The sequence below is a fragment of the Planococcus citri genome, chromosome 3 (genome assembly GCF_950023065.1).
Source record: "Planococcus citri chromosome 3, ihPlaCitr1.1, whole genome shotgun sequence".
NCBI classification, from domain to species: Eukaryota; Metazoa; Arthropoda; class Insecta; order Hemiptera; family Pseudococcidae; genus Planococcus; species Planococcus citri.
Genome location: NC_088679.1, coordinates 55,628,416 through 55,649,052, shown reverse-complemented (window position 1 = coordinate 55,649,052; position 20,637 = coordinate 55,628,416). Strand labels below are relative to the sequence as shown.

The 20,637-nt window shown below is 36.8% G+C and overlaps 1 protein-coding gene across 7 annotated transcripts in view; it reads right to left on the bottom strand.

The window, feature by feature from the left end:
• Positions 1–20,637, bottom strand: part of LOC135840966 (tropomodulin-like) — a 37,420-nt gene that overhangs the window by 10,679 nt on the left and 6,104 nt on the right. For 6 of the 7 annotated variants that reach the window (XR_010557816.1, XR_010557817.1, XM_065357730.1 and 3 more), the window contains exons 2-8: positions 12,959–13,120; positions 11,297–11,464; positions 11,044–11,164; positions 5,963–6,183; positions 5,718–5,872; positions 5,541–5,637; positions 5,177–5,324 (exon numbers count right to left, since the gene is read on the bottom strand). Coding sequence is in view for 5 of the 7 variants with exons in the window: in XM_065357730.1 (XP_065213802.1) it covers positions 5,177–5,324; positions 5,541–5,637; positions 5,718–5,872; positions 5,963–6,183; positions 11,044–11,164; positions 11,297–11,464; positions 12,959–13,120 (1,072 nt within the window). In the remaining 2 variants the exon portion in view is untranslated. Of the gene's footprint in view, positions 1–2,935; positions 3,049–5,176; positions 5,325–5,540; positions 5,638–5,717; positions 5,873–5,962; positions 6,184–11,043; positions 11,165–11,296; positions 11,465–12,958; positions 13,121–20,637 lie in introns of those variants that run through there. The other variant, XM_065357731.1, reaches the window with a different exon arrangement.

Below are 20,637 nucleotides of genomic sequence, written 5' to 3'. Positions count from 1 at the left end.
AAAGGGGACATCCTAAGGAACATTTTAAAGCAAAGTTGCCAAAAAAATAGTTGGCCTTACTTACAAAATGGCGGCCGTTTTGATTGACAGGTCAGCCGAAATCGCAGATTTTGCGTTTTAACGTAGGACTTGCACGAACTTTTTCAAACTTTACATTGGTAGATCGAAAGATCATGCAAAAATTTACCATCTGTCAAAATTTCAAGTGCTAAAGAGCGTTTTTCGATTTTTGGTGAATTTTTAAAAATCGAATTTAGGCCAAAAATGAGGGAAAAAATCAAAATTTTACCAAATTGACCAAGAAAGCTGAAATTTGGGATATGCCCTATTTTCGACATGCCAAATCGATTGGAAACGGTTTCAACCCGTTTTGAGCAGTTCTGGAGCCTCCAGCAGATTTTTGAAACTCGAAATTCCCGCAAAATTCCATCAAATTGGGGTTGTAAAGCTAAAATTTATTCTAAAAACTAATTTCAATACGCTACGAATAGCAGGTGAATTTGCAAGTCGTTTCGGAGCCTCCAGCGACTTTTTGAAAATTCCTGAAACTTCCAGCAGATTTTTGAAACTTAAAAATTTTCACAAAATTTCATCAAATGGAGATCCCAAAATGTTATCAAACCAAGATGGAGAGTCGAAATTCATTCTGCAAACTAATTTCAATACGCTACGAAGTTGACTGCCGGTGAATTTCAAGTCGTTTTGGAGCATCCAGCAAATTTTTGAAAGGTTGTACTTATGACGTTTTTTTGGAAAATTAAAATTTCCTGAAAGTAGCTGGAAGCATTCAAAACCATTTGAAACCACCATGTAGTCTGCGAAGTAAACTTCAGCTTGCCAACTCCATTTGATAAATTAATATTCGGGAAATTTCAAGTTTCAGAAATCTACTGGAGGCTCCAGTAATTTTCAAAAAAGTCGCTGGAGGCCCTAAAATGACTTGAACCCACCTGAAGTCGTCTTCAGAGGGTGTTAAAATTGGAGTGTAGAGTAAATTTCAGCTTTCCATCTCCATTTGATGAAATTTTGTAAAAATTTAAAGTTCCAAAAATCTGCTGGAGGCTCCAGTAATTTTCAAAAAAGTCGCTGGAGGCCCTAAAATGACTTGAACCCACCTGAAGTCGTCTTCAGAGGGTGTTAAAATTGGAGTGTAGAGTAAATTTCAGCTTTCCATCTCCATTTGATGAAATTTTGTAAAAATTTAAAAGTTTCAAAAATCTGTTGGAAGTTTCAGGAATTTTCAAAAAGTCGCTGGAGGCTCTAAAACGACTTGAAATTCACCAGCAGTACTTCGTAGCGTATTGAAATTAGTTTTTAGAATAAATTTTAGCTTTACAACCCCAATTTGATGGAATTTTGCGGGAATTTCGAGTTTCAAAAATCTGCTGGAGGCTCCAGAACTGCTCAAAACGGGTTGAAACCGTTTCCAATCGATTTGGCATGTCGAAAATAGGGTATATCCCAAAGTTCAGCTTTCTTGGTCAATTTGGTAAAATTTCGATTTTTTCCCTCATTTTTGGCCTAAATTCGATTTTTAAAAATTCACCAAAAATCGAAAAACGCTCTTCAGCACTTGAAATTTTGACAGGTGGTAAATTTTTGCATGATATTTCGATCTACCAATGTAAAGTTTGAAAAAGTTCGTGCAAGTCCCATGTTAAAACGCAAAATCTGCGATTTCGGCTGACCTGTCAATCAAAACGGCCGCCATTTTGTGAGTAAGGCCAACTTTTTTTTTGGCAACTTTGCTTTAAAATGTTCCTTAGGATGTCCCCTTTAAGAAAAAAGTTGTCCCGGAGGATCGGCGGGGGGGGGGGGTGCAATTACTCCTATTGTCATATGCCGGACTATATGCTTCTGATTAATTTTCTCCATTACAATGCATTTTACGGATTAAAAAATTATAGTTTTCCACTGTTGGGCTCTTTTTTGGAAAACGTCACTTGAATTCCTAAAGGAGAGAAAGAGCGACTCATTCTTCTGTTTGAAATGAATACAGTGATGTATTTTTGTAAGAGACAACGTAAATAAATAATTTTAAGATCATTTCTGTTTTTTATACGCATTAGTAGCTTTCATTACTTAGATTCGCTTACCTTCGACCTTAAATTATTTCATTCTTTTTGTTTTGCTTCATCATTTCGCTGTATACGAACAAAGAGCGAAATTTGCAATTTGAAATTCCTGAAATTCATTGCGGAGAAGAAGATAACACCAAAGTATAACTGGGTTCAATAAAATCATATCGTAACGCCATGCAATGAACGTGTCAATACAAAACGCGTTCGCCCGGGCGAACACGGATGCCGCGCCACGAGTACGTCGTGGAGTAACGCCGACGTCGCGCGCTCCGTACAAAACATCGATGCGCCACCTGTAAACATTATTTTTTTGAAAAATCCTTGAAAAGGTATTTTTTTTTAACCAAAAGAAACAACATTAGGGGGTGAGCAACTTGAAATTTAAAAAAAAGTGAATTTTTGAACCCCCCTAGTACACATATGCGTATATTTTTGACATCGCTATTCCCACAGATACCTAGCTAGTGAACCTAGCACACAGTAAAACTAAAAACTTGGAACGTGTAGTCGTGTACATTGTATAATGGTCTCTACAGCCTACGGTATGGTCAGTTATATTGTACATAGGCGCTAGGGCTAGGGGCACGCAGATTTCGAATTCAAAATTAAATAAAGAATACGGATGCCTAGCTACAGTAGGTGGTAGCTCTAGCTGGTAACTATATACCAACTCAAAACATAGAAAGGGAAAGGGCTCGAAAAATAATGAAAAAGCAAACGATCGTGAAAAGCTTTCGGGTCCGGTATCGGTATCGGTATCTACGAGGAAAATGAAAACTCGCGAGCTATCTGCTACACAGAACATGACAAAAAAAAACAAACATCGGTGATGTAAAACCTGAGTAATAAATGTAATCGCCGTCAGTCGCAATAACATTCGATCACAATGTTTGTTTAATATCGATACGAGACGATCTCTTTTCCAGAGTAAGATTATAGTTGACCGTGACCACGCTCTTCACTCGATCTACATATGTGTACATTACATTACATAGGTACATAAAACAGGTCGTCTTTTTCAAGCGTAAAATGCATAGATATGTAGTCAATTTCCTGAATACGACCATCACAAGTATCACTTTCACTCACAGTTCACCCCCCAGCCCCTTGAAGCCACCTCGATAATGATAGACTTATTTATTTGATTATTGTCAAAAATCGAGGAAGCAAAAAACCCGATTGGGTCAATCTTGGAACTGAATGATATAGTTTCATTAGATGTAATGAATGAGTGAAAGGATAATTCCAAAGAACACCTCACCCCTTTTTGGGGGGCAAACATTGATCAAAGTTGGTATAAAATACTTGGACCCATGTCGCATTTTTGGATGAACATATTGATGGTTGAGCTTTCAAAAAATGAAATTAAGAAAGGTGTGTAAATGGTGGACCAGAGCGATTTTTAAAAAATTTGATATGCTTGTCTCGATAAAAACCTGAAAAAACAGAGCATGAATACGCAGAGTACATAATATGGGAAATATTATCAAGTAGGCTTGAAATGACAGAAAGAAGAATTGAAAGGAGCACAGATGCTTTTAACAGCACATAAGTTCAGATAATCTACAATCCACCCATCAAATCTGTTTATCACTCCGTGGATATTCTTTCTCGATATTTGTCACCAAATAGTTACATCCTATAAAGGTTAGCAGTACAATTGTTTTTCTGCAGAAATATCGAAATAGGTTCATCTACCACTTTGAAAAGCTTTACACAGTTAAATTGCAGCACTCCCCAGCGGTGGCAGCCTTTGTATAGCGGGTGTAGCGAGCTGCTACACCCAGAAGAAGTTCGCTACACCCATAAAAAAATTATTCTCTTATTTTACATTATTATAACTCAAGTTTTTAGCAATAACTATTCGTTTTGTTCGTTTTTCGCTAGTTGGCTACCTGCACAGATACAATTTTTGTGATAAAAGTTAATAAACTGTGAAAAATCTCTCTTTTTTGTCTTTTTTAATCAGTTTAAGAACCTCAAAAATTGTTGCTACACCCAGAAAAAATCGACACTTTTCTTTCAACCAACCACAGTTTCGCAACACCCAGGCGAAATCTAGGCTGCCACCACTGGCACTCCCTGGCATTTCATAAAGTTCAAGCATTCATGAAGAACAGAAGTCACTATCCCTCCTCGATCACAGATAATGTAGTTCTACATCATGAAAATTGCACCAGCAGAAGTCGTCGTTTATAATCATGAGATTGTGTCTAGCTTATGACTACAGGATTCAGGGGATTTGAGATTCAGTAAAAAGCTTTCAACTGTTGTTCAACCACAACTCTGAACTTTTGAATGTTTTGAGAAATTCCTGCTGAAGTTGATATTCTTTCTCGATATTTGTCAACAAATAGTTACATCCCACAAAAGGTTAGTGGTACAATTGTTTTTCTGCAGAAGTATCGAAATAGGCTTATCTACCACTTTGAAAAACTTTACACTGTCAAATTGCAGCTGTCTCTGGCATTTCATAATGTTGAAGCATTCATGAAGAGGTCACTATCCCTCCTCGATCATAGATAGTGAAGTTCTACATCATGAAAATTGCTTGAGCAGAATTCGTTGTTTCCAATCATGATATTTCATGATGTGCTCTGTTTTTTCAGGTTTTTATCGAGACAAGCATATCAAATTTTTAAAAAATCGCTCTGGTCCACCATTTACACACCTTTCTTAATTTCATTTTTTGAAAGCTCAACCATCAATATGTTCATCCAAAAATGCGACATGGGTCCAAGTATTTTATACCAACTTTGATCAATATTTGCCCCCCAAAAAGGGGTGAGGTGTTCTTTGGAATTAACCTTTCACTCATTCATTACATCTAATGAAACTATATCATTCAGTTCCAAGATTGACCCAATCGGGTTTTTTGCTTCCTCGATTTTTGACAATAATCAAATAAATAAGTCTATCATTATCGAGGTGGCTTCAAGGGGCTGGGGGGTGAACTGTGAGTAAAAGTGATACTTGTGATGATCTTATTCAGAAAATTGAAAGCATTTTTTCATAACATCTCAGGATTTGCTTGGGTGTTTAAGGGTTAACTCGAATCGATAATACGAACGAATTGTCGTCGTAATATTACTCACTTCTATCGAGATTACGTTGCAGGTGGGCTGAGATTCGGTGTCGCGCGTCATTGTATTCCAAATGTAAACCCAACCTTAGTATCGTCGGATTTTGCTCCACCAATTTCGTGATTTCCATTTCAATTTTATTACCCAGCACTTGCGATCTCTGCGATACGAAATTGAAAAAAAAAAAACAACAATGAGAAAATAAATTACGACGAACTCGACCAGTGCCTACGCTAAGCACTATCTAGAAGTTTTCGGATCTCGAACCCAAAAATTCGCAAGATTTTAATCCTCGATAATCGATCCGAGATCCAAAATTTTCAAAGAAAAAAAAACCTATCAGAAAAAATCAGTGTTTCTAGAACATCGAATATACCTGATTAGACGCTCTGAATTCTTCGATAACTTTCTGTTTGAGCAATGCTTTGAACAAACGAACGATTATAACAGGGCTGATAAAATTTGTTTCGACGCTGCAACATAAAAAGTGCGAGGTGAAAATTGACGCGAAAAACATTCGACCGCAATCAGCTATTCGAGCCAAATCGCTTACTTTACAACTTTTAGCGTATTATTTTTCTCTAGAGCATCGGCCAATTTGGTGGCTGTTCGGTCCGTCAGGCCGGTATTGCTGAGGCTTAACGTTTCTAAATGCGTATTACCAGGCAAAGCGGCAAATAACTGTTCGAACTTTTCGTCCGAAATATTCTTCGGGGGAAAAAAATAAACCAACTATTTAGTAACGTGAAAACAGAAAATAAACCGAAACCGCGTATAACTACCGCGTCGAATAATTACTTTTATATTATTCCAATTTAAATCAGTTAGCTGATGATCGTCATCTTTTACTCGTCTTATCGATTCGTCAGGATCGGTATTATTGGGCGGTTCCGGCGGGAAAGCTTTTGGCTGCGTGGCTTTCGTAATACCATCCCAGCCCAAGCCGACTGGCTGACCTTTATTTAATAACGAAGCGTGATACTGGTCTTGATTCATCATCGAATGGAATCCTAATATTGCTGTTAATTCGAGACAAAAAAAAATCATCGTTAATTCCACCGAAAGAGTGGAATAAGACATACATTATTCGATACGTGAGCATCGAGCCACTCGGTACCTAAGAAAAAAATAAAAATGAAAAAAATAGCGAGTAATTCGGCAAAATTTGCCAAATTTTATCGTCAAATCATCGATAAAGTCGCACGCTAATACGATTTCATTGAGAATTAAGCGCACTGTTCAACTTTGATGTTCGCGACCATTCAGTTAACATTTCGCTTTCGTCACGATAAATTCTGAGAAAATTGCTTCGTAATCGGTAATTCTACTCAAAGCTCTCAAACGAGCACTACGAAACGAAAAATCGATAAAAATCCTACGTACATATCGAGTGTAGGTACTTATTTTACATATGTACATAGGCCACGGAATACAGATCTTCGAATACCTTCGGTGATACTGCGACATTTTATGGTCGTTTATTAACCTCGCTAAAAGAATATAAAATGCGTCTACTAAAATTTATTACCAGTAGTCGCGACTCGCGGACTCGAGCATATAATTTTCAAGCTAATTCTCGCGGATTATCGAAGTTATTTCAGCGGTTCGAAAATTATAAATGAATGAAAAAAAAAAAAAATGTACGAGTACGAGTGAAAAAACTTTCTAAACATAAAGAGTAAGAGATAAGCTTTGATATACTGTGAAAGAATGCTGTATTTTTAATTCAGTGGCAAAATGCATATTTTGGGCGATAAGCGGCAAATTATGATAAAGCTTTGAAATTTGGTATGATGAACAAGGACACCAAAAGAAAATTTTTAAGCCCGGGAGGCAATCGCCAAGTCCCATAGGAGGGGAATGGGAGTGATTTGGGGGAGGGTTCAACCCCCCATTTTTCCAAATGGGGCTAACGGGGCGATATTGGTGTCAATTCCGTATGATTGAACCCCGCCCGCTGAGTTCGAAAATATCATTACTTTCAAAATCTGAGGAAAAAGTATGCCTCAAATTTGAGATTTTCTGAGTAAAGTTTTTGCATTTTTCTCACAAATACCCCAAAATTACAGTTTTTTAACCCTAGACGACACGCTGACCTTCCATCGACATTTTTATGGTCATTTTCGGATTCTACAGGTCAATTACAATGCGAATCGACCATCAATACTTTCGCATACCTCTACCGTGGGTGTACAGAGGGGTCTGAAGGGGTTAAAAATTGACGTTTTTTCGGCATTTTCTCGCAAAAATCGGGGTTTTTGAGCTGTGCACCGGATACAATTAGCGGGAGAAGGTTCTAATGTCGATTTTCGAATACTACAAAGCAAATATGTACCATCGAATAAGACTCGGAGGCACTTTTTACACCCCTCCTGGGAGGTAGTAGAGGGGGTCAAATTTGACCCTTATCTTGCTTATGTTGAATCAATTTTAGAAATGTAATCAACGTAAGTGTACATTTTTTTACTACCGAGGTAATGATGTTTGTATCAATGTTTTTTGTACTGTAGAACCTAAATTTGCAATCATTTTTTCGATTCCAAGGGGAGGGGGTGAGACCATATAGGGGAGTAGGTCTACATTTCACAAAAAATCGACATGTATATCAAAATGTAGGTTTTCAAGGACGCTGATTTCAGAAATTCTATCAATTTTTCATTTTGGTTGAAGCTAAGGGGATGATACTGCATTCAAGGGGTGGGGGATGAAATTTTTCACAAAAAATTGACATTTATATCGAAATTTGGGTTTTCAAGGACGCTTATTTAAGAAATGCTATCAGTTTTTCATTTTGGCCGATCCCAAAGGGATGATACAGCATTCGAGAGGTGGGGGATGAAATTTTGCACAAAAAATCGCCATGTACATCAATCTTTTTCTTTCACTTACGTTTTGTGTTCCGGCTCAGAGAAGTGAGAGTCTGAATAAATAATTCGACATAATTTTGTTCAAATATTTCCGATTATTCGTGGTATTTATGTGAGTGGCTAGTTAACAGATGAAGATTTTTTAGAATGAAAATTGTGGCATAAAAAATTTGTGCATCTTGAATATGATTTTACTATTCCTCAATCATGATAACTCAACAAGCCTTTCATATCTCATTTTTTCATTCCAAAGACACTATCTCCATGGAAATGTACGCTTAGACCTCCCACAAGAATAATGTGAGACTGAGGTTGAGAAAGCTAACCGAGGAAAAAGTTGGAAAAATATTTTTTTATAGCTCCCAATGAAGTGAAAAAGCAATTCTCATTTTGTCAAAAATTGTACGAGTAGCACAAGCTTTCTTTTATATAATGCAGCATCATTCCCTTGGCTTAAACCCAAATGAAAAATCGATAGAATTTCTGAAAGTCGATGGAAGGTCAGCGTGTCGTTTAGGGTTAAAAAACTGTAATTTTGGGGTATTTTTGAGAAAAATGCAAAAACTTTACTCAGAAAATCTCAAATTTGAGGCATACCTTTTCCTCAGATTTTGAAAGTAATGATATTTTCGAACTCAGCGGGGTTCAATCATATGGAATTGACACCAATATCGCCCCGTTAGCCCCATTTGGAAAAAAGGGGGGGTTGAACCCTACCCCAAATCACCCCTCATTCCCCTCCTATGGGACTTGGCGATTGCCTCCCGGGCTTAAAAATTTTCTTTTGGTGTCCTTGTTCATCATACCAAATTTCAAAGCTTTATCATAATTTGCCGCTTACTTACAGTTTGCCACTGAACTATTTAGAGTGAAAGACAAGATAGACGAGGCGCTAGCTTAAGTGCCGTATGCACTTTGACCTCCCCGCGGTTTGATGGCTGATTATTGTAGAGGACATCTCCCTTGATTTAAAAAATGATGTTGTCGCCCCCCTACGTGGTCCACATTTTTGCTAGGGGGCTAAAACCCCCTCATTTTTCAGTTTTTCGCAATTTTCTCAAAAATGGTTGTATTTAGAGATAAAATACCTCAGAGAAAAAATGTAGAACTTCGGATTTCCTACAAAAAAGGTTCTATGTATTTTTTCTGTATGTCTGATAGTTTTCGAGATAGTGTTGGTTGAAATTACGCGACGAGTGCAAACACATGTACATGTACGATTATAGGTAAGGTTACACTACATATATGCGTAGTACAGCAAAATAGCAATTCGATCTCTAACAAATTATCGTAGGTACAAAGTTTTATTGCAGTTTCATTTCGTACAAGAAAGTCCACTGTAATCATGTTGGAAATTCTTCCCGATCTGCCCCCCTCCCTCATATCACATCTTTGAGGATTCTGCCCTCGAAATCAATGCTTTTGCTCTCAGTGGATTAGGATTCAATTTTTGAAGAGAAGTTACCTGAATAAAAGTTGACCTATATGAAAAATTCTTGTAAATAGCTGTTTTAATTTTTTCGTATGTCCCATAGGACGGCAGTGGTGGGGGTCTAGAAAGATGAGACCTCATGAAAGATGTTTGAATACATGTATGTATATTCGGTGCGCCAAGACCCTTACATGCTCATATAAATCTCATAGCTCAAGCTCTACGAGTACCTATGTATTCATGTTATTAGCCTGGTGACCATTGTCTCATTCACATGTTGAGTTGAACGATCGTGTACCTTTGTCTATGTCGAAATTCAATAGTTTGATATGTTTTGCCTTTTCCAGATTACAAGAGTAACGACCAGAGCTATCCGGCGACGTAATGGGACCATCATTACAAAGTAAAGACTCCAGACGAAGACCAGGTTAACTCTCATCAATCCAATCATGTAAACCTTCATTCGCAATATCATTTACAAATTTCCACACATTAGGTTGTATTTCTCGATACCATCGAGATAATCGTTCGTTTGTTTTAGTGTTAATTGTCACGTATATTGTCTCGTTATTGTGTCCTAAATCAGGTATGTTGTTGTAATTTTTTATTGATGCTAATCGTATCTGTTTCCATTTTCCACGTAGGTTTCCCAGTGAATTCACGATTAGAAATCGCAAATACGATCAAAAAAATATATATCGCACCTCGGGAGTAATAAGGTCACATCTCAAAAAAGTGAAATTTTACAGGAGTGATTTTCTTCTTTTTAAAAACTTGATTCATAGCACCTCATTTTAAAGATCTGGTATCCTACTTTCATTTAGCATAAGAACACTTTGAAAAATACAATCTTGAAGAGGAAATATTTCAATGTTTGGAAAAAGTTTTGAGTTATAACCTTTCATTAAAGTTGATGTGGAGGTGAAAGGAAGCGTCCAAAAAAATTTCACGATAACAAAGTTGTAGAGAATTAAATTTCCAGTCGACATAATGTCGTTAGTTTTTTTCTAGAGTGCTTAGTTTTTGAGTTTTTCTCAAATTAAAAAAATTTTTCCATTTGGTACAAACCAATAAAAAATGCACTCCTTGTGACTATTTCTAACTGACAAACATTCAAAACAATCAAAACTATTTGTTAACACTTTGTATGTACGAAATTTGCTCAAAAAAGGTGGAGTTTTTTGAGATGTGACCTTATAACTCCAAACAACCTGCAATGTTGTTGAGATTTTGAGTTAGGCCATTTGCGTTTTTTACAAGATCTAGATAATGTACCCAACTCAAAGTGTAATTTTTGGTTGAGGGGGGTCATACAAACCCCAAAAATGCAAAAACATCAAAATCAATTTTTTTTGAGATGTGACCTTATTACTCCCGAGGTGCGATATATATGTATAACAACAACTGAGACGAAAACGACGACGAATTATCAACGTAAATCAGTATGGCGACAACCGAAAATAGATGTCGAAAACATGCGACGATCTATACACAAATACGAATAATACGTGTTACGAAAGAAAGAAAGAAAGAAAAAAATACTCGACAGTAAACGCAAAATGTAAAATAATCATACGAACCAGCAAGGTCAATAATTTCCTCTTGCGACGCATTATTCAAAGCAACTTCGTATTCGTCGTCGAGATCAATTGCAATTTTTTCATTTTCTCCTTTTTGATTAGCATTTTGAGGAGGCACCCACTGTTGATGATTCAAATACACAAACGTAACGTAAGTTTAAATCAATCGTAGGAAACAAAGCAAATTTGTTCAACGAACATATCGTTGGTCGAGCGTATATTGTACATATTATAGCTACCTATATACTCGTACCTTTTTGCCTCTTACGGTACCGGCTACGTAAGGTTTCGCTTCGGGTCTGTCTGGCGATTCTAACGCTTGTTTGTTTATGTGTTCGATTAATTTCTTCCTATTCACAGGTCCGGTTGGTTCTTTGGAACATTCGTAGCTGCATCTTTGCGAAGGAGGTAATAAACTATCCTGAATTAAAATTGAAAATTTTCGTCGTTGAATTTTTAACAACTACATAAGTAAGGTGCACCGGGGCAAGTCAGAATGATTTTTCGCAATTTCAACTTTGACCAGCTGTTACTCCCCTTCTAATGAACCAAAATGGATCAAATTTATTATGTAGGTTCCCATAAGGGTTCTTAACCTATGGTAAAAATTTGAGCGCGATTGACACAGTAGCTTTCACTCAGTGGAATAAAATATAAACTGTCCTGACTTACCCCAATTGGGGGAAGTCAGAACAGGCTAAACTTTGCAGAGGCGTAGATCACAAACCGAGCGTCCTAGAAAAATTGCATAGAAACAAAATTGTAGAGAATTTAATTCTCTTTGAGATCACTCTCATCAGATTTTCACTAGGACGCACGGTTCGTCCGCTATATGCGAAAAACTAAGAGATAGAAAGTCTGTATTTTAGACCAAATTCAAAATAAGTTCAAAATAGCAACAAAATACAATTGAACCAAAGACATCTAAAATGAAACTGAATCGCGAAAATTTTTATGCAGTGATGAAGTAGGGGTAGTACCCTCAAGTCACCTTTAGTGGCACTTCGCCAGATATAAACCTCTAGGTGCTACAGCAAGTTTTCTAACTTACCCCGAATTCCAACTTCCCCCGGTGCACCTTATAAGTACACATGTATGTACATATTTAAAAAATGGGAAGCCAGGGTTGGAAAAACTCGGAGCAAAAATAATGAAAATGAATTCGAAATCGACGAGTTTTGATTTTTGAGACAGCAGTAAAACACAAGGTGAGAAATGAAAAAACTTCCGCCATCGAGTCATTAAACATTTTTTCTTCTTCCTCGCTAATTATATTCGTTTATATTACGAAGAAAATAAATGACTGACAACGGCGGCGATCGTATTTATTATACCTACTGTCGTTCGTGCATGCGTATACTCGCAGTCGTACGTAGACGCAGACGTACCACTACGCTACAAGGCGTATAGGTGGTTTTTTTTTCTTTTTTTCAAAACCACTTCCAGGATTCACTAAACTAATACACGAAAAGTTCACATATTTTGGCCAACGAATCCAAAACAGAAGCAAAAAGCGTTGCCAGCCATAATCAACATTACTTATTACCGCATTCGTAAAGATAGACTGCGTTGCCAAGAATTAATATATGTATAATTTTTAAATTATCTTCGTAACTACAACAGTGTTCTGAAACACGCGTGGAAATCGGCATTCATTTTGAAATATATTCCACTCGTAAATACGAATTCGCGCCACCTATTCGAGTATAAAGTAAGAGTAGCTGAACTGACAGTGAATGCTGGACAGTGGATACGCTAAAGCCTTTGACAAATTCGATTTTTACTCGGCGAAGGCGGAGGCGAAAGCGAAAACTATCGTCCCAATTCCGATAAAAATATGATGCGGCAGCGTACTGGGCCGCACTGGGCCAATAATAATAATAATCGTAGTTAATTCACCGTACGTTTAACTCACATCGGGGTCGACTTCTTTAGCTAGGATTTGAATTTCTTCGGGAGACAGCTGGGCTAGTAGCTGATCCACGTCCATGTCTTCGTATTTTTTGATATCGGTCGAATTCGTGCTGACTAATTTGGCCGGCGTTGTCATCGTAGTGGTAGTTTTCTTGGATGATGTCTGTAACAACAAACAAGTTCGGTATTTAGAACATTAATCGTTCGTCCTTTAACGACGGGGCGCTAAGCTCCCCGCGATCTGATGGCTGATTATTGTAGAGGACATCTCCCTTGATTTAAAAAGTGATGTTGTCGCTCCCCCACGTGGTCCACATTTTTGCTAGGGGGCCAAAACCCCCTCATTTTTCAGTTTTTCGCAAGCCTGGCTGCCTGGCGTCCAACAAACACTGACGTCATTCATAATATAAAAGCGCTCACGCGTCACGGAAAACGGAAACCTATTGGTGAGAGCCGAGACTGCCGAGAGCCCGAAACTGCTGAGGCCGAGCGCGAGAGCGAAATAAATCCAGCCTTCGAAAATCGAACATAATTATTTTATTTCAAATTTAAATTACTTATTATTATTCAACGGCGAGAGACAGAGAGAGGTGACCGGTGAGAGAAGTTTGTTAGAAATTGAAAATTGATTTTAGAATTTTGATTTTCATCATTTTTTTTTTGAAATTTGGGAATTGGAATTTGCGTGGTTGCTGGAGTGGTGGTGGATCCCAACGTATTGAAATTAGTTTGCAGAATAAATTTCGGCTTTTCAACTCCTTTGATGAAATTTTGTGGGAATTTCAAGTTTCAAAAATCTGCCGGAGGCTCCATAACTACTTAAAACGGTTTAAAACAGTTTCCAATCGATTTGACAGGTCAAAAATAGGGTATATCCCAAATTTCAGCTTTCTAGGTCAATTTGGTAAAATTTTGATTTTTTCCCTCACTTTTGACCTACCTAAATTTGATTTTCAAAAATTCACAAAAAAACGAAAATGGCACTTCAGCACTTAAAATTTTGACAGGTGATGAATTTTTACCTGCTCTCTCGATCTATACGTACCTTTGTACGGTTTAAAAAATTTCATCCAAGTCCTATGTTGGAACGTAAAATCTGTGATTTCGGCTGATCTGTCAATCAAAATGGCCGCCATTTTGTAAGTAGGGTCACTTTTGGGGGAGGGCAACGGCTAGAAACGTTCCTTAGGACTAACCCTTTAAGAAAAAAAGTTTGCCCAGTGGATCGGCGGTGGGGGGGCGCAATAGATCTTTATGCGGGCCCCTCGACTACATGGTTATCTTATACATCATTCTACTTTTTAGAAAATCAAAAAACCTCACTTCTTATATTCAGTCCAGTCGAACCCCCTGCCCAGTGCCCCTTCCCATAAAGTTCTCTCAAATATCCCTATATCAGTCGAACCCCGTCCCTCTTCTGTGAAGTATAAATTGGATTTTGGCAAATGCTTAGCAAATAACAAATATTCGAGCGTGAACTGAAAGCTCGAAATTGAGTGACGTCACAAAAACTTTAAAGCTCAATTGTAGCTTTTTGGAACAATCAAGTTGAGCTTTTCATAGCTAAGATCCGTCTAGACGTGATTTCACGCGTAGGTACCTATCAAAATTTCAAGAAAATCGGTCCATAAATAAAGACGTAATGCGCGGTCTAAAAAACAGGGCTTTCATTCATATAATAGAGAAGATGACGAGTACATCCGTAAGTACGAGTAGAAGGTAGGTAAGCGCAGCGAGTAAAAAACTTTGAGATTGTTTACCTATTATAAAAACTGAGAAAAGAAAGTCGCGGTTTGGCGGCGGGCTTAATGGATGATTTCAATTACTCATTATTAGGCTACGTAGCCGCAGTTCGATAATAACACGATAAAAAATATATGTAAGTAGAGTATAATGTCTGATTCTTTTCAGCATCTCGATGTATTATAAAGTAAAAATAGAGGATTTAACCTTGAACGAGGTTGAGAGATTATCTAGTGTAGTTTATATTTAGAAAAACTCGTCGCATTCGCTGACAGAATTAGAATAAGCAGAAAAAATTACAACGGGTAAATTAACGTAATTCCTTCTGTCAAACTGCATGATGAGCAATGAGCATTAATGTTTTCACTCGTGCAGGATGTAGGGTCACTATGTGATGTGTACATACAATGTATACCTACAACTAAATACACATCTTCAAATTCCGAAGATTCATACGTATGTAGTAAAAGTTATAGGAATTACCACCTCTACTACTACTAATGAAAGAAGTCGTTATGGTCAAGATCAAGGCAACCCCAACTTTACCACTGCTTCTCTTTTAACAGCGCCACATTATAACAGTTTGAGAAATACAATTATGAAATGTATTTATTGCTCTAAAGAACACTGGAGTGACGAATGCAAAGAGTATCTTACCTTAGAATCGCGGAAAGAGAAAATCAAAGGAGGATGTTTTATTTACTTGTCAAAAAAGCACCTACTTCAAAATTGTCCAGTGGATAAACCATGTTTTCACTGTAAAGTTTCTAAAAATCATCATAGAAGTCTTTGTCCAAAAATTTTCAAACCAGTTGAAAATGAGAAAATTATGGAAGAATCATCTCTTATGGCTATAAATGAAGAAGTTATTATGCAAACAGCAACTTTATGCATATTCGATCCAAAAACTAAACACAAAATTTTGACTCGTTTATTGCTTGATAGTGGAAGTCAATGCACCTACATTACAGAAAGTTTGAGAAAACGAGCTAATTTAAAAACTGATGATGAACAAATTTTGTCTGTTTTTACATTTGGCAACACAGCACCAAAACGGATGAAAACTGGCCTAACTAATTTGACCATAGAATTGACTGATTTCACAACTTTGGATATGAAAGTTAATGTGGTACCTGAAATTTCTGGAAAATTATCTGGCTCTAATCATTAAATAATCTCATCAGGAAAATTTCAAGGCCTCCTATTGGCTGACAAAAATACTGAATTACCTATTGAAATGTTGGTAGGTAATGATTACTATCATGAAATTGTGCTAAATGAGAAAAGGGAAATTCTCCCAGGGTTATATTTAATTCATTCAAAACTGGGATGGATTGTAACTGGCAAATATGAGCAAGAAAAACTGCCTAGTGAGCTTCATCACTTACACAGAAAATGAGGACAATATTTCTGCCAATGAAATGAAAATTTTAACACCCACTGACAATGACGTGAAAAAATTATGGGATCTTGATGTGATTGGTATTCGTGAGAACCCTGCAATTAATGGTGATGATATTGCTGTAAAAGCATTTAATGATAGCATTAAATTTGAAGATGGCAGATATGTAGTCTCTTGGCCCTGGAAAGAATTCCCCCCCAAATTATCAAATTGCTATCCTTTGGCATTTGGTAGATTGAAATCTCTCATGAATAGTTTGAACTCAAAAAACATATTACTTCAATATAATGATATAATTCGAGATCAATTGAATAAAGGAATTGTGGAAATTGTTCCTCAAAATGAAATCAATGTACCAGTAAAACATTACTTACCTCATCATCCAGTCATTACACCAGAAAAGGAAACAACTAAAATTAGAATTGTATTTGATGGTTCTGCCAAATTGAAGAAAAGTGAAAACAGTCTCAATGATTGTTTATATCGAGGTCAAAATTTGATGGAATATTTGCCAGGCCTTTTATGTAATTAGATTTCTTACTCATCCTTATGTCATTTTAGCTGACATTGAAAAAGCATTTTTGCAACTTGGTCTCCATAAAGTTGATAGAGATGCAGCTCGTTTTTTATGGTTGAAAGATATATTTGGTCCAGTCACACTTGATAATTTGCTGATTCTCAGATTTACTAGAGTATTATTTGGAATTATTTCAAGCCCTTGGTTATTAAATGCAGTCATTCGACATCACTTGAAATCTATTGCAAACAATGATAATATTCAGCTCAATTTGACATTTAAAAATGCTGCGAGGCGAATTGCGAATTTAATAGCCAAAAATATGTACGCTGACAATGTAGTTATTGGTTTATTTGACGAAAATGAAGCTGTTATACTTTACGAGGTAGCAAAGGAGATTTTTTTCTCTTATTAACATGAATCTTCGTCAATGGATCACAAACAGTCCCCTGCTAAGAAGTAAACTTCCTTCACCTAACCAACCAACTGAAACCTCTGTACTAGGTATCAACTGGAATTTAACGACAGACGAAATAAGCATTAAATTAGGGGTAGATTTACAGTTCTTTGAACGTGTGACTAAAAGAACACTCGTAAAAGTAGTGGCGTCTGTATTCGACCCATTAGGTCTCATATGTCCAGTGCTTTTACAACCTAAGGTACTTATTCAGTATTTATGGCAACAAAAATATGAATGGGATGATGTAATTGCTGATAAAGATTTAGAAGCGTGGTCAAATATTCGCGAAAATCTTGCCGCCATAAAAACTATTTTTATTCCACGAAATATACTCGCTTCAGCTGATTCAACATTTGGACTTCATTGTTTTACCGATGCTTCCAAACATGCATATGCCGCCGCCTTGTACTTGAGAGAAATTACTGGTTCAGTGTGTAAAACCAACTTACTCTTTGCTAAACTTCGTCTCGCACCTCCGAAGGTCACCACAATACCACGTTTAGAATTACTGGGTGTCTTAATAGGCATTCGTTGCATCAGTTTTGTAATAAAACAATTAAATTTGAAACTTGAACAAACTTATTTATAGACTGACTCACAATGTGTCTTACACTGGATAAAATCAAACAGAATTTTGCCTATATTTGTAGAAAATCGACTCAAAGAAATTAAATCAGCTAAAAATGTTATTTTCAAATACGTTCCTACAATGGATAATCCAGCAGATTGGGCAACAAGAGGTAAATTGGTTTCAGAATTGGATTCTTTTTGGTGGAATGGTCCTACGCTATCTCAAAGTTATGACAAATGGCCATCATGTCAACTACCTGATATAAATTCTACTCCTGATGATGAAGCTCAAATTGAATTTGTCACACTTTTTAACGAAACTAATTCTCAATGTGCATCTCCGTTCAATTTAAATTCAACGAATTATTCTTCATTGAAAAAATTACTCCGAATCACGTCATACTGCTTGAAATTTATACATAAAATCAGAAAACAAATTGCTACTCCTTGTGAAGAAATGACACAAGCAACCATTATGTGGGAACGTCATATTCAACATAAATATTACGAAAACGTAATTTCAGACATTTCTGGAGGAAGATCAAATCTTTTGAAACTGCAACTTGGACTAGAAATAGATGGTGATGGTATATTACGTTGTAAAGGAAGGATCCAGAATGCATTTATTGACGAGTCACTTTTTCCAAAATTACTACCTGGAAATGATCATTTCACGAAACTCATAGTACTTGAAACTCACCAGAAACTATTTCATGTTGGTGTCTCTCACACATTGGCTGACATTCGCAAGTATTATTGGATTCCAAAAGGTCGATCCACTGTTCGCCAGATATTAAAAAATTGCTCAAATTGCATTCGTTTTTCTGTGGGTCCCTACAAGTTACCTGCTATGGCCCCACTACCTTTGGCTAGAGTTACTGAGTCACTACCTTTCATCCATACTGGTCTAGATTACTTGGGACCATTATACGTGAAGCCAAATCATCACAAAATATGGATTTGTTTATTTATGTGTTTTACAACAAGAGCCATACACTTGGAAATGGCTGCTGGACTCGATTCTGAACAATTTCTACTTGCTTTGAGGCGATTTATTGCAAGAAGAGGTAGGCCACAGCATATAACCTCAGATAATGCAAAACAATTCAAACTAACCAGTACTCTGCTTCCTGAAATTAATTGGCACTTCATACCAGAATTGGCTCCATGGCATGGTGGATTTTATGAACGATTGGTCGCCATGGTGAAAAATTGTTTGAAGAAAACTTTGGTAAAAGCGTTATGCGTTAACATCTTATGGAATGCAACCTCTCGCCGAAATAAATTAAAGTAAGTAGGGTATTTCAAGAGAGAAGGAGAAGAAATGACGTCGCGTCGGTGCGGGTACAGCGTAGATTTGAATTTGAATTTACAGGGTGTTGAGAATAGAATAAACTTAATCGTACCTACTACGATATTGAAAATTGTACGAGTATACGTGACCCCGACCTCCTCACTTCATCAGAAGCCACCTCCATGCATCATGCATCACATCTAATTCAATAACTTTCAGGCTCTTCGGACTCGTATTATTAGTATCACACATTCACAGGTCAATACGTGGATGTTTTTTTTTTTTTTTTTTACAGTTTGGATGTGGCAGTTATTAGCAGCTATAGCTTTATCTACATAGTATATACTCGTATTATAGCCGCTGCGTTAGCCATTAACAAATTGGCCTATTGCACTGGCTTTCGATCAAATCGAGCCAACGTAAACTCGAGCACTATAGATGCGCGAGATGCGGGAAAAATTGAAAAAAAAGAAGTCATTTGTACTCGTAGGTATGTACTTATGTACTTATGTACTTATTATACGAGAATATGTAGGTACCTACTCGCACGTGTACTTCTGTATCTGCACATATGACGGCGAGTTCTTCAGCGAATCGCGCGGCATATGGCATGGCATAGGGCACGACCCGTAGTGGGTGGCACTGGCTGCCGTCATTTGCGAAAAAAAACGAAGTGGCTGACACCTAGCGGCTGTTCCGTCAACTATCTGAAAAGGTGAATGCAATTTTTCGTGTAAAAAATTCAACTTTTTCGATTATTCGCGGATTTTGGTGAACTTTGGTATAGTATCAAATTAAAGACAATAAAATTCCTTATCGATTGATGTTGAATTTTCATCGTTTCGTGAAAAAATAACGATTTTATGAATACTTTTAGTTTGCTGATTTTTGCATACTACGTACATCAACTTCAAACTCAAAATACTCATAATTTTCAGTGAGCATAATATGCGCGTTTTGAATAATCAAAATGTTCGGAATTTCATCCTCTTTAAAATGGATTTTTACCGAAAGCTCTATGTGCAACGGTTCAAAAGTTGTGGAAGTTTGAAGTTGCGAAAACAAGGCAAAAAGCAGCTGCGAATCGTAAGTACTGAACTTCGAACAAAAATTACTCGAAATTTTTAGTGGACACCTAGGTATTTTAATATAATATAGCAAAATGTTCGTAATTTTATCCTCTTTAAAATGCTTCTTTACCGAAAGCTCTACCTTCAACCGTTCAAAAGTTTTCGAAGATAATGTCACCAAAACGTTCAAATTGCGTTACCACTGTTATCAATTCAAACATGTGTTGATGAATAATCACTTTCCGCAACTTTGATCTTCGAAAACTTTTGAACGGTTGAAAGTAGAGCTTTCGGTAAAGAAGCATTTTAAAGAGGATAAAATTACGAACATTTTGCTATATCAAAATGCCTAGGTGTCCACTGAAAATTTCGAGTAATTTTAGTTTAAAATTCAATACTTACTGTCCGTAGCTGGTTTTTGCCTTGTTTTCACAACTTCAAACTTCGAATACTTTTGAACGGTTGCTTCTACAGCTTTTCGGTATAAAATAATTTTAAAGAGGATGAAATTCCGAACATTTTGGTATTTTAACATATGCATAGGTTTACTGAAAATTTCGACAGTTTTTAGTTTAAAGTTGACATACTTATATAGTATGAAAAATGCGGTAAATAAAAGTATTC